The sequence below is a fragment of the Aethalodelphis obliquidens genome, unplaced genomic scaffold (genome assembly GCF_003676395.1).
Source record: "Aethalodelphis obliquidens isolate GAN/ISIS:26980383/991018 unplaced genomic scaffold, ASM367639v1 scaffold1, whole genome shotgun sequence".
NCBI lineage: Eukaryota > Metazoa > Chordata > Mammalia > Artiodactyla > Delphinidae > Aethalodelphis > Aethalodelphis obliquidens.
Window position 1 is genome coordinate 44,652,391 of NW_020837945.1, and position 15,782 is coordinate 44,668,172.

Here is a 15,782-nt window from a genome sequence, read left to right on the forward strand (position 1 = left end):
AATTTCAAGGGCCTACTTCTAAAGAAATAGAATTGAATTTTTGGAGTGGATAAGGGTTCTTAAAATGGGTTTTGTTTCTCTCAGAGTAAAGGGTTAATTATTCTGATAAGAGGATGGATTGGAGTCTAAGTAGCCTGACTGCTAAAATTTGACCAAATAGAAAAAGGATTAATTGACTTGAGAAAATCAAACCAGGAGGTCCAGTTCTATATAATAATATACCAGGGATATAAAACAAATAAAAATGAGACAATATAAATAATAGAAAAAATATTTCCCAGAGACAAATAACAATGCTATTTTTTAAAAACAGACTTTATTTTTTAGAGCAGTTTTAGGTTAACAGAAAAATTGTACAAAAAATACAGAGAGTTTCTATTTATCCCTGAGCCCTGGCATATAATTTCTCCTATTATTAAAATTTTGCATTAGTACATCAATAGATGGTACACTTATTACAGTAGATGAACAAATATTGATACGTTACTATTACTATTTTCTAGAAGAATAATAGGGGCAGAATCTAGGTACCATTTAAGAATGCACAAAATGACTTTCCCTTCTGAAAATATATAGTTCAAAATGTAGAAACGTAGTTTCAAGGCCTTCTTCAATAGCTCAGTTTATGGTTTGAATAGGTTTTTTTTAAAAAAACATAAATTTGTTATATATATAGTTAGGCACTAGAGCCATTTCTCATCACTAACAAGATAGCGTGAACCACCATCCAAATCAGTAGGAAGTCCTATCCATTCCACCTTCAAAATATATGGAAAATCCATTCACTTATCCCTTCCTGTCAGCACCCTAGGACAAACCACTATTATCTCACTCCAGAATTATTGCCCAAGCCTCTTATTTCTTCTCTGTGCTTATATTCTTACCTGCATTACAAAGAGCAGACAGAACACTCTTTAAAATGTAAGTATCACTGCTTCTGCCTCTTATTATTATGTATTCTATATGTTTTGGCTTCATCACTTGCAAAATGGGTACAAAAAGAGTACCTACCTCATAGGGCTGTGAATATTAGATGACCTAGCATGTATAATGCACTTAGAGTGAGACACATGATAAGCATTTTAAACATATGAACACTAGAGTGTAAGTTCTATGTAAGCACATTTTTGTCTGTTTTGTTCATCACTCTAATACTCAGTGCCCTGAAAAGGTGCTCTGCATGCAATGCATAACATAATTGTTGAATAAATGTGAGCTAGTAGTATTGGGAGACAGGTGTCATTTAAGAGAACGATTTTAAGACAAAAAGTATTTGGCATGTCAACTGAAAAAAAAAATGTACAATGTGACAGTTGTGAGTTAAGTTTTTTGGGGGTAAAATGAGGACTATAGCCCAGGAGACAACATTTCAGATAGCTCTGAGAGTCTGCTCCCAAGAGGTAGCGGGGAAGGTCAGTATATATGTGATTTTGGTGAAGGGGGAATACATGCAATCAAGCACATATTTCTGGCAGAAGGTTGCTGCTAGTCTCATAGAGGTTACTGTTAGTCAGGAAGAGCAGAAATCACCATGAAGAATTTTAGTGCTTTTTTAGATAAGAGGAGACGCAAGAATTAGGCTCATAAAATCTTCTCCTGAAAATATCTAACTATCTGAAGACCTGTTCTGCAAGTTTTTCCCAGAGCACAGAGTGTCTCATTCCTGATCTCCACCCTGAACTCCTTTCAGGGACTGTTGAAGGTCAGCAGCTGCAGCGACTCATAATTTAATCCTTATAGAGGTAGATGGCAAGTGCCAAAGGCAAGTGCCAATTTGTAGGTGACAGGCAAGAGTAACAAATGTGTAAATGTTGGGCCTTGAGAATGAAGAATGAGGTCATTTGGGAACTTAGTCACAGCTGGGAAGAAGACTCACTGAAAAGATTCTATGACCTAAGCTTAATTTCATAGAATTAGATAAATTTTTCATAGATAGGTACACAGATGTATGCAAACTACACATGCATATGCTTGTGTATATTTGGGTGAACATTCAGAGATACAGGAGAGGCAGCATAACAATGAAAGATACAGCTTTTGGAGCCAGACTGCTTGGGTTCACATCCCTGCTTTACCACTTACCGGATGGGTGACTATGGGCCAGTTCTGTGTTTCAGCTTTGTAACCTATAAAATAATGATAATAACAGCAACTACTTCAGAGTGTTGCTTTGAGGAGTAATTGAATTCCTATTTGTGATTAGTATTTGAAATTATAATCTGAAGTGAATATTTATACTTGGAACAGTGTCTGGCACACAGTACAATAAATACTATATAACATTTTGCTAAGAAATATAAAAATTAATACTTTTTATTTTATTATATTTTAAGATTTATTTAAGAGATGATGACATTTTTATTGGATTTTCTTTCTTTTTTTTTTTTACTTTGGTTCTTATGCCAAATTAAAGTTATAAAGGATATCATCAAGTGACAAATTTTAGGACAATATTAATAAAACAGTGGTAAACATTCTCCAGCTTTCCTGTGAAACCTCACATTTAAAAAAAATCTACTAAAATAAAAATGAGATCCTGACAATATTTTTACATGTAAATTTAAAAGTCAAAAACAAAACAAAACATAAAACAAAGATAAATACTAGCATCTAAATGGAAAAATCTTGCTGTTTCTTTGACAAATCTCTGGGTAGGGATATTAGTTTTGGAACCTCTACTGCTGTTATTGAGTCTTTCAGGTCGTTGTAGTTTTGTAGAACCCAGGATGGTGCAACAGACATAGTGGGCATAGCAGGGTGGTGGCAGCTCCTGAACCATTTAAAAATGGTAACATGATTAGGCATGTTAGGCAAGTAATTCTACTCAGAATTGAAATGATTTTTAATAAAGTTTCTATCAGAGCGACTACTTTTAATGTCTTCTGACTAACTCAGTGCAATATGCAAAAGGCACATCATATCACGCTAGCTTTGAAGACTGTGTAAACACATGCAGTAGTAAAGTTATTGTTCAAAGTGAGCTTCATTTTTGTTGATGAAAAACATGACTGTGTGTAACAGAATTCTTAGAGTAAAAATTAGCTGTTCTTGTAGAAGTTTGTATTGTGTGTTTACATGGTTTTCAAATCCCTTTCTTATTTCCCCCCATTATCAACATGGAAGTGGAAGTATTGGAAATAAAACTATAATACGCATGCACACACACACATGTACTAGACGAAGCCACACATGGCTAATTAATTTTAAATTTAATAAAATTAACAAAAAAATTCAGTTCCCCGGTCACACTAGTCACAAACACTCAAAAGCTACATGTGAACGTGGCTAGTGATGACTGTATTGAACAGGAATTATATACAACATTTTTAGTATTGCAATAAGTTCTATAAGGCAGTATTAACATATAGCTTTGTTATAGATAAATAACATATACACTTAATATTTATTTTAAAATTGTACATATTCTCCATAAGCAAGGAACTTCCTTATTTTTTTCCATTGGATAAAAATACTCAAAAACAAGCTTGAATATTCTTCCCATTTCCTATATATTTCAAACCATGATGCAAAATGTATCAGGAGCAAGTAAATCAAGAAAAGTCTTTGACTATATATTAAAACTAATCTAAGTCAAGCTAGCATTTGTTTGTTTTTTTCCCACTAATTTAGAAAATTTTATTTTTACCTGTAAAAATAGAAAATATATTACAATCTAATTCCAAATACTGTGAGCTTCAGTATACTTCCAATACTATGAACCAGGAATGGAATTTAACACTGAAATACTAGAGAAGTCTCACATGGACTCTGTAGTGGGGTTAAGTTCCCCAAGGAGTGAAAGACCATTTCCCCAACAACTCACAATAAGCACAACATGTATGTATTAATTATTATTCATATATAACACTTTATAAAGTTAAAATGACTCCAGTATTTAATAATCTTTAACAAACAGAAAAAGGGCAACTACATACTTTTTTTACAGTTGAAAAATGTAAGTATTAGATTATTCTTTACGAAAAAAGTTAATAAAGATGGTAAATTTGACCTAAAAGATAAATATTATTAGTATTTAAACACAAATTATTTAGCACATTTTTTTGTAGAGATTTAAAAGAAACGTTCTCTGCTCTTTAGATTTTTCGAGGTCCTTGGGGAGATTGGAATGTGCTTCAAAGTTAGGCAAGGATAGGAAGAACCATATGCTGATTATCAAAGGATTGGTATAAGTGAGTTATATAGAATTTGCAATTACCAGATAATTATAAGGATATATTAAGAAATGTTTATCTTCCATGTAAACATGTTAACAGCCATGGTAAAGAAACACACTATGATTAAAATGATATAGAACCCCTGACTTAAAAGGTAAATATTAGGTATATTAAGTTTTTTGGGTTGTTAAAGCTCACTTGGAAATATAATGATATGTCAGTCAAGACCTGTTCTTTTATTTTTTAATCATTTAATATACACCAAAAAAAAAAAAAAAACAAGAGAACATCAAAAATGCAAACATGGTAGCTGATTTCAAACTAAACTGAAATATTATAGAAAACATTTTTATAAAAAGAAACTTACCCACAAAATCCAGCTTAAGAGGTAATTAAGGAATCACTTCTCTTTATCTGACACTTTTAATCTATCTCCATTTTGATTGTAGTAAAATAATGTTTTGCATTATTCATACAAAAATAATTAAAATGTTTAAGTGAGAATGGTTATTAATATGGATAATATTATTTATAAATTTAACTATTTGACATACCAAAGTATTTTTATTGCAAAACCTAGCTTTGCCTTTTCCCGAAGCAGGGCTAAAAGTGTCTTAGTACACTAAGAAATAGTGCACTATAGCGCACTAAATAAATACTAAGTTTATTTTGATAGGCTAATTTGAATACTTGAAGAGAAATTAATAGCAACAGTCCTGTGATATTATCTTATTCATTATGATGGAAATAATCATGCAGATTTCAACATATAAAGGATCGTTTTAAACATAGTTTTACTTCTTTCATTAGTTGTTCCTTGTTTGGTATTTAGAATATGATATTTAATGGTATTTATTCTAATTCAATCAAAAAAAGTTGTTTTGACACAGCTGATTATTCTGGGGCATGAAAGATAAATGATAATATATCACCAGTAAAAATAAAATAAATTTAAATATATTATTAAAAATTCTTTACATAATTTAGTTAAAATAATTTTTTGTGGATACCTGATGTCACACAGACTATTAAGTATATTTCATTTAAAAATTGTAAGTTACTTGAATCTAATAGAATTATTTGGCCATTTTGCATACCCTTTAGTACTTTATTATACTTGATATAATAAAAGTTCATGCACTAGCTTTCAGAATCAATTCATACCAGGAGTAAGTTTAACTCAAGCCAAAATAGTAACTGTAGAGATTCATTCCTTAGAGGGTGAGGGTGTGATTCCTCTCCTCTTACATAACTGCAATAATTTGGAACTCCATTATGGGATAATATACAATGTTTGTATTGGAATAATTCATATGTCTGTGCCCTTTAATACAATATAAACTTCCGATTGTTAGGAACTAAATCCAAATAATTGTTGTACCTTCCTCATAATGCTCAGCACAAATGCACAGGAAAATCTTGCTTAGTAAATTGTTACTGAATTAGAAAAGTACTAGAGAGTATGTTTTAACTGAATTAAAATACACTCACAATGCGTATTACATATATAAGATATGTACATGATATATGTAATATATATATTTTTCCTTTTACTATAAAATACCATACAATATAAGAAGAAAATGCAATATGACAGCAGAATAAACCATGTCTTCATGTCTTATGAAGCCTCATGTTGCTTTTTTTCTGTGAGGTTTTTAAGATTCGACGTGCTAACAATACAGTATCCAGCACTGTTCTGAATATCTTCTTCCAGAAAAATATTAACTACCTTCTAATATCAAAGAAAATTTTCCAAAGTAAATAGTGTATGTGCTTCATTCTCTTAAAGCAAAGGGCCTCAAATTAACTATATATATTTGACTTTGTGGATTTTTTTTTTTTACTTTAGCTGTATGCATGCTAAAACATACAATCATTTAATTAATTTTTTATTTAACGGTGATGAAATGAAAACAATAATACTGTTTAGAGCATGTCTCTAAATTTTATATTAACAAAAAAGACTTAATGATACCTATTCTAAGTAAAAATGAATATTTTAGACCTAACCTTTTGACATACTTGTGGATCAATATTCTTTTTACTCATGTTGCTTCTATCTTGACCTTAGAGGACACAAATTATAGATTTAAGTGGATTAATTTACTCTTTTATCAAAATAAAATACTTAGGACTTTCTCAAGCCTTGAAATATGCTCAGTATTAAAAATTATAATCCTTCCTTTTTTTTCTCAAAGGAATTAATTGCAGGTTAAGTTTCTCATCATTTAAAAAGCAAATAGTATTTGTGAATACTATTATTTCTGCTATAAATGAAAGCTTAGACTAGTTTTTAGAGTCATATATTCTTTATTTAATAAAAATTTAATCATTCTTACCTGAATCCAGACCACATATATCATGAAAAACAATGGTCTTAGAGAATACAGAAGAATTCTGAAAAATATAGTACTGAAAAATTAGACATGAATGATTTTCTGAATATAGGTATGATTCAAACAGACAAGTGCAGATAAATCTACGTGAATATTACATCTGGTTCACTGAATGGCTTATAATTTTGAAACTGTTACATGTCAGCAAATATATTAACACTGCTAGAAAATCAAAAAGGAAGTACATTTCTGTTAAGTGCAGTTGCTTCTAGCTCACATAAGGTAACCATGACTATATTTTAAATAAAAAGTTACTTTTTGAAAACAAATTATTTTTACTCATATCACCATTAACTCTTCTGAGTGAAGAGACCTGAACATTAAAAAGAGCTCAACAAATATTTTAGAATGAATATGCATATACACATTACGTATGTATGTTTGTATGTATGTGTATATATAAATATAAAATGTATAACACAAATGGTCAGATGGTTATGGTAATTCTATTTACAATCTTGTTTTGAAATTGATAATCATGTCAAACCCATGGAATCTCACTCTAGTCAAAGATCAAGAAGATTACATTTCAATTCATCTTCTTTGAGATGAGTTTTTAAAAGGCCATTATATTCTACACATGCAAAAAACAGTGTCTAAAACATGAAGTATGTTTTATTTTAATATTTAGAAAAATCTTGTAATTATTTATTTCCTTAAAAACGAAAATCAGATTATGACTTTCAATTATCTGACCAGGTAAGTAATATATTATGTCATGCCTGACAATGATTTATTTAAACAAACAAAAATTGTGAATTGTAGGTGAATTTTTAGGTAGGGGTGAGGATACAAATCCAGGTTACTCAGCTCTTATTGTTACTCTGAAGTAAATACCAGTTTATTTGTACCACAATATTGTACCTTAATTTGGAAATTGTACCATAATTGGAAATATTGTATCATTATTTAGAAATAAGTGTGAATCCTAGAAATAAATCTTAGGTTTTCTTTTTTTACTTTTTCTCTTTTCCCTCTATCCTTCCGTCTTTCCTTCCTTCCTTCCTTCCATTCATTAGAGCCTCTTCCTTCTAGCAGCCCAATTTTAAAGGAATCTCCATGGTGTTCTCTTTACAATATAGTCTCTAAGATGAAATACTCAAGCGAAATATCAGAATTTAAGTTAAAATTTTGATAGTAAAATATTTTTACTCTAGGGTTTTTGGGGGAAACAACTTCTTTTTAGTGGTATTCCATTCAAAAATTTTTGTAAGTCTAGTTAATTTAAAAACTAGAAGTTTAGAAATAGATTAACATAGTTTACATTTCTAAGTTAATAAATAGTATTATACATTCCTTCAGTTTAACAGAATATAGCATATTTTTGGCATTTATAAGGAGTGTCTTCTTTGGCCAAAATTTTTCTCTTAGTGAGTTGTTAATGACATCTATAAAACTATCCACTGTAAGTGAATTTAAACATTTAAACATAAGGAATTCAAATTTAATTATAAAAAGGTCATGAAAAGATATTCTTTGACAGTAAATAAGATTATTTCGAATCAAAACATTAGTATATTGAATCATCAAACGCTTTTAAGAACTCTTATTTAAGCATAATGATTTATATTATAACGTAGTCTTTTAATTTTACAGTTTATAAATTGTAAACTGACTTTGCAAAAGCATATTGCAAATGATATTGACCAGTCAATATCTGTAAGAGTGGTAATATCAGTAGCAAAATCAGATTTTACTCCTTTAAATACTAATATATAAACTCCATACTTGGTTATCTTTTCAGAAGTGATTTGCATACATTTAAATTAGCGTGGACACGTTTAAAGAGAGGCAGTGTTTGAATTCCTAATGAAAGTGGAAGCACAGTCACCAATCGGAAACCTTCCTCAGTCTCAAAATCACTGGCATTTCACATTTCTCTTTTTGTAGCTGACTTAGACGTGCGGCATCTTTTGCTCTCCTTCTCTTTTCCTCCAACTGACTATAATGCGATAACTGAAACCACTTCTACTGTATGTGACACAAACATAGCAGCGCTGAAACGCGTCGAATGGAAGGCTGCTTTCTCCTCCAGAATTCTGTAAGCGTCGAACGCCGACCCTTTGCTCCTTCATTTAAGTCCTTTCCCAAATCTCGCCACTGTGCCATTTCCTTCCCTCTGCCCTATGGAAGGAAAATATCCTCTACTCTTTACAATATCGCTGTTTTCTCTTCTCGGTTCACTTTTCTCCATTGCCATAAATTTTTCTTCAAAACATTCTGATGAATTTTGAGGAGGGCTTTTCGACCTCACTCGACTGTAATACCCTAAATCTTTTCAAGAAAGAAAACAATGATAATAATAACTGCAAAAATGTATTACAGAACCCCCACGATAGTGACACGGATTCCTTGGCGCGCCCTTCACAAACGCGTGAAGTATAACCTGAGCGCATTCCTCCTTCCGCGTGATGAACTTCTTCCACCTGAGAGCAGCGGAGGCATTTTTCTTGTCGACTAACCCCCTCTAGCGCCGAACTGGCAGCATCCGAGCGGCGGCTGTCAGGAGGGCAGAGCGCGAGTCTTGGCGGAGCTCAGCTGCGCTCGCAGCTCGGGCCCTGCCCTCTAGGCCCGCCTAGGCCGCGGGGCGAGAGCGTGAGGGCCAAGCGCGCTGAGACCCCACCCTGTTAGCACCTGTGTTGCCCGGCCCCTACTCCCAACCTTGGGGGGCGAGGGCCGCGTAGTCCCAGCAGGCAGCGGGCCGCCACAGCTTCCCACCGACCCGAGCGCTGGGAGGGAGTGGGCGCCGAGAGGGGGCGGCTTCAGGGTGCGCGGAGAGAGCTGTTCACTCGCAGGCACTCGGCGCCGCTGTGGATGTGGCCACGCACCGCTCAGCCCGTGGGTTCTCTGAGCGCGAGGTCCGACGCCGCCACGCTGCAGGCGGTCCGGGCCCCCGGAATCCCAGCGCCCACGGCTGCGACAATGCCCGTGACCTCCACTGCGAAGTCACGGCCGCACGGCGACGAGAAGACCTCAGTGAGCCGTAGTGCCAGGCACCCGTCCCTATCCAGCCTGATGTGACTCTCCTCTGCTGCTTGCTCTCTTCCTTCGCTCTCCTAGGACTAGCAGCGGAGGCGGCCGCAAAGCTGAGGCTCTCGCCCTACTGGGCAAGTTTGGGCGACCCGTGCTGAGGAGTGGTCAGGTTGGTCCGCCACCGCCAAGCTCGTCCCGGACCCGGTGCGTTTGCCCGCAGCACTCGCCCCCCTCTGGCGGGAGAAATGTAGAGAAGTCGGGGGTAGCCGTGTTGGGAGCTGACTAGCCCTAAAACGCTGGACGCTGCTGCCGCGAAATGGGGAGCAAAGTGCTTGGGGGACTAAGTGCGGCCTCAGAGATGCCGGGGAAGCGGTTCTCGAGGCCGAAGCGCGGCGCAGACGCGGCCGAGCTGGAAGTGTCTGCTCTGCGGGTCGGTGCCGTCGCCACCTAGGCGAGGGGCTGAGGGCGCAGCTCGGTAGCTCGCTCGCACAGCTCGTGGCCCCGCGGAGCCTTTTCAGTCGTTCGGCTCGCGCCGCACTGGCCGGAGGAAAGTTCCCGCGGCCCCCGCCCGCTTCACAGCTGCTGTGCCCTCGTTGCTTTTGGCTCTGCAAGAGTCCACTTCAGTCCGGAGAGGCGCTCGGGCCGTCAGAGCTGCAGGAGCTACCCGCCGCACCTGGTCCTCGTCCCTCCCCCGCTTCCGGCCGTGAGGCGCCCTCCCCCGCCCCCTCGTTCCCCTCCCCCAAACTACAGCCAGAGCTAGCTCCTGCGCGCACGCTCTCCCGGGCCCAAGGGAATAGTCCTCGCGCGAGCGGGACACGGCGGTGGATGCAATTCCGCTCGCCTACAGCCGCCAGGAGCTCCCTGGCGCCTCAGGCAGCGTCTTCCTCCCAAGCAGCTGCGCCTGCCCCTGGGCAGCCTGGACCTTCGTGCCCTGCCCCCGGGGCCTCGCGCGGGGGGCGCCCCGGGACACCCTCTGTGGGCCGGGTGGAGGAGGAAGAGGAGGAGGAAGAAGAAGTGGACCGGGACCCGTACCCTACGCGGAACACCTGGCTGCGCTGCTGCCACTTCTCTTTAAGGGGGAGAAGAGAGCCGGGGAGAGCCATGGGGGGCAGCGAAGTCCGGGAATTTCTTTTGCAATTTGGTTTCTTCTTGCCTCTGCTGACAGCTTGGCCGGGCGACTGCAGTCACGTCTCCAACAACCAAGGTAAGGGACGGGGCGCAGAAGCGAGAGGGGGCGGGAGGAGGCGGGTGCTCTGAGGACCGGTGCATTGGTCGCCTTCTGCAGGTAACTTTGTCCCGGGGTAGGCTTCTCCGGGCTCTCTACACGAGGGGGTAGAGGGTGTCCCCTCCCCAGAGCGCCCTGTCCACATCGGCCGGGGCCGGCGACCTCACGAATTCCGGTCCCTTCTGCTTCCAAGTGTCTTTAAACGGATGCGTGAGCATCAGCAGCAGTTGGGTCCCAGCCCTGGCGGCCGCGGGCCCGCTCCCCGCTGCGCGGTCTGCGCTGGAGGTCAGCCTCTGTGGCACAGGCTTAATGGAGACTTCTGGCTCTCTGCGGTCGCTCACAGCACGGTAACATGTAGGTATCTCCCACATGCCTTCAAGAAAGCAGATCGCTCTCGCTGTAGCCTCTGGCCAAATACTAGCCTTTTGCCTTCGGTAAACTAAGCCGCCCTCGCCCAGCTGCAACCCCTTTACCCCATCCAGACCGAACGTAGACTTGTTGGAAATTATTCTGAATTATTTCTAGCCCAGATGCCCAAAGGGGCCGGGGGGATAAGTGTTAGGTGTGAATTAACAAGTTGTGAATATCCTATTTATAAAGTCAGGTAAAGTGGTAAAGTGAAGATGAATAGTGTGTGAAAAGTGAAAGTGTGGTTTACTGAATGGAAAGCACTGAGAATTTTTGAACATTTTCTTGCCTTCTATCCAACAATCTTTATGAGACATATCTCATTGGATTTCTGCTATGAATATTTAAGGATCTATAAAAAACATCACCTGCATAATCTAAATCCTCCTAGACTAAGAGATGAACAACCGTAAAAGTTTTCCAGCATGTACCTGGCTTGATGCTCTCACTGGCACTGTGATGACTACCAATGTTACCTGTTATGTCACACTTTTACAAATACTTCAAATATACAACTTCAATTATAGTTACCATTCAACATATAAGGCTTCGAAATAATTTGCAGGTATATAAATGGAGGTCAGATGACATGAAAGTGTGCACTGTTTTTGTGAGGGTGAGAAGGTTGAGAGAGAAGGCAAAACAACACAGCCTTCTTCTTTGTTATCAACATGTATGACCAATTTGTTAGAATTATTCAGAATCAGTATTCAGTTGTTCTCATTTATACAACTGGTACTTTTGACATGTTTTTCTAATTCTTTCTCTTTTTTTTTTTTGACCTGCCAAATTGCAATCACAAATGCATATGTCAATTTGAAAATCCTACACAACCATCATGCCTGTGAGGATGTATCATATGAGTACCACCTATAGTGCCATACTCTCCTATGGCGGTGTATACCTTCAAACACATCCCTTATTTGTTTTCAAGGAATATTGGCATTAAATATCAAAGGGGTAGTTACTTAATCTACCTCTGAAAATAGAAGATTGTTAAAAATAACGTAATTATTTGACCTTTTCATTGAAAGGAGAGAGGAAATTTTTAATAATTGGAAGATCAGACATTTATGTTGTACCAAATGTGTCTAGGGCTACTAAAGAGATGTATACTTTGAAGTAAAGTTTACTAGAGATATTTTAACAGTTATTTCCTTGCAATCATTTCCCTAAAACAACATATATTTTTTCATTAAGTGCTGGTAACCATCCAAGGCCCTGAGGATACCAACATAAATAAAACACGTTACCCTCTTCACATGACTAAAGTGCCATTCTACCAAAATGTGTCAAATGTTAAAATATGACATTTCAGCTATTCATATTAAATTTAAGGACATAGAGAAGTTGTTTGTTAACATTTTGCAGTAATTTTTATCTATTTTAATGACTTTCTCATACTTTTAAAAGACATTTTAATTAAATATTTACCAATTATATGTAATTTATGTGTGTTTTTATAAGTTAGCTTAACAGTGTTAGTATTACTCAGTTTACCCAACAATTAAATAAGATAAGTAAAGGTAGTCTCCTAAAACTCTTAATTTGAACTTGCACTAACATACTAAAAACACAGGCTATGCATTACACTTGGCTAATATAGTGCCTAAAGGCTAAGTTGGGTAAAATTTAGAGGAGTTCTTCAACAGAAGATTATAGAGAAAATATGCTCAGATTTTTTTCATCAGACACAAATGATTCCTCATAAAATGCTTTTTACAGCCTAAAGTCATAGTGATTAGAAATTATGCCTAATAATACTTTGAGATAATTTTCGAATACTGAAATCATCATGCTAATAGTTAATAAAATGTGGAACTTCAAAATGTTATTTTTATGAACACTTGGGGGATATTTTCTTATTTGTAGCTTCATAAATAGATGACATGAATCAACATATCTTACCAATTTGTAAACATTGAAAACATGAGGTATTACAGAATTATTATAGTATGTACACAATATAGAAATACTAATGTAAAATATAAATCAGATTTTACACATAATAATAAACATCAGTAATATGATGAATAGTTAATTTTAAGGATATCGTATTCATTTTCCTAGTAACTTTTCATCCTAAGAGCTAATGGAATTCATGTTTTATTTTTAAAATTTGTTATGGAGGGTAAAATTTCATTTTTATTTAATTTGCCTTCTCATTAAGGATATTCACAAGGTAAACTTTTTAATGTTATTTATCTATTTTTACCAAATCATATAAAATCTTTCATGGTTGAATGAAGGAATCACCCTCTTCCCATTTCCTAGTTTTCCATACGTAGGCATAGTAAAACTATCAAAAAAGTGAACTACCTCATTTTTAACCTGGTGCTTAAGATGGTGCTAAGAGTAACTTGAGTACAGGAAGCATCTCTTCTCTTGTTTTTTTAACTGCTGTGAAGCTCTGCACTATAAAGACAAATCAGTTTGACTCTCTTTTCCTGTTACCCAAACCTCCTTGAATCCATCAAAAAGTAGAGTTGCTTCCTAGATCACTTCATCTGATTAAGTAAGTGAAAGCATGATTTGTACTCAGATTTCTCTTATTCCATTAGTTTTCCCTCTATTTAAAACCATAGTATTTATTTCGTGTTGGTAATTTTTATGTAAAAATAACAGATTTTACCCTCTTAATATATGTAAACTTTTATTTCCGTACTAGTAGGATACTTAGGAGAATATAAAATACAATCTTGTTTCATATGTAAGTAACCAGGTGTATCAGTAACAGTGGTTAGTAGCCACCAGGGATCCATTAATTCAGAGATTACTCTGCTTTAGTCTAAGAGTTGATGCATCTCTCAGGGTGTGACTCATGTTTCCCAAAATAATCAATACTCAAATAATATATTAAATCAAAATATGGTTTGAATATGAGAGTCTAGAGAGCTCATTTTACTACCAAGATTGTGTGAATTGATCTTTCTCCTGCACCCAGGAAATTCAGTGACAAATGAAATAAACAAGGAAAACAGTAGTCTGAATCATTAGTTTCATTGAATTTATTAATTTGAATGAATTGAGTGTAAAATACACTAAGTTGTGTGTAAATACAGGTGAACACAGGTGAGCATAAAAATATCTGCTTAATAAAATTCATAGCCCCAAATTAGTTGAACTTCCATAAGTGTTGTTCACAAACTATAAGTCTGTTGTTCTAATATTTATTGGAGGGGAGGAATTGAAATATTTTCGGAAAGGTCAAGAGTGAACTTTACGGAAAATATTTAACGTTGTGTTAAATAAGGAAAACTGAATGATTTATAAAGAATATTTCTAAAAGACCTTTCACTTATATAAAATTTATTTTCAGCAATAAACTATAGTTGTAAAGGTGCAGATTGTAATCTCATGTTTTCTTATTTACCATAAGTATAAAAACAACCTAGAATGCAATTTTATTATGCATTTACAAATTGAAATAAGCCATTGTGTAATTAGTCATTATGATTAGTGTTTAAAATAGAAATATAAAATATCATTGATATGCATTGATCACCTAAATGTTTTTTGCTCTGGGTTTGGGATAACACTGTCTAAAAATTTTTTCTTACACAAAAATTATACATTGTTCTTTAAGGATCTCTTCTTCAAACTAGGAATAACATGAATAAAGCAGTTTTAATTGAGATTTTCCCAAGGGGAAAATATATATCTAAAATTAGTGGTTAAATAACATCATTTTACATTTTTAATATTTTCAACTTTTCTAATAAGGAATTTGTATTACTTTTATGTTACAAAATTAAATATTGAGAAAAATACCAGAGTTGAAATTCCCTTCTTCACTAATCACTGCTGGTATAAATAACTTAAGTGCAAAAGGCATCATAGATTTCTTGTATTTCCTTCCACCAATCCTCTTTCCCTATGACAAGCACCATATCTCAATCTTTCTCTTTCATTCTTTTCTTTTCACACATATGAGTACTTCTGACTATATATTTCATTTGTCCTAAATGGCGAGAGAACAGATCTTATTTTACAGTGTACATAGTCAACTGAACCCCCAAAGTAATAGAAGTTTCTTCATTGTGTTCTTGACTCAACGTTTCTTGGGAGTATAAATATGGTGGAGATCAGTATATATAGTTAAGTAATGAAAAGGGATTGACTTTGTTCAGTGTACTTTGTCAATCATGTAATCAAACTAAATTTGTACGGAAGGATTAAATTGTTTATACAGGGCTTCCCTGGTGGCGCAGTGGTTGAGAGTCCGCCTGCCAATGCAGGGGACACGGGTTCGTGCCCCAGTCCGGGAAGATCCCACATGCCGCGGAGCGGCTGGGCCCGTGAACTATGGCCGCTGAGCCTGCGCGTCCGGAGCCTGTGCTCCGCAACGGGAGAGGCCACAACAGTGAGAGGCCCGTGTACCGGAAAAAAAAAAAAAAATTGTTTATACATCCACAGTGTTATTTTAAAATAAATATTATATATATTATATCATACATATAAAAATTGTGCAACATAATTTAATATACTACATCTATAGTGTTCTGATCAACTTGCAATTTCATTAGACTGACATTAGTTCTTTAAAAAATGGAAATTATATTACCTCAACTTTTGCCTTATTTTATTGAGTACTGTGTTTTC

General features: G+C 36.3%; 1 protein-coding gene across 1 annotated transcript in view; it reads left to right on the forward strand.

The window, feature by feature from the left end:
* Positions 1-10,372: 10,372 nt before the first annotated feature.
* EPHA6 (EPH receptor A6) overlaps positions 10,373-15,782 on the forward strand; it is an 861,061-nt gene continuing 855,651 nt past the window's right edge. The window contains exon 1 of the mRNA XM_027102862.1: positions 10,373-10,751. Within this exon, the coding sequence (XP_026958663.1) occupies positions 10,373-10,751 (379 nt within the window). The remainder of the gene's footprint in view (positions 10,752-15,782) is intronic.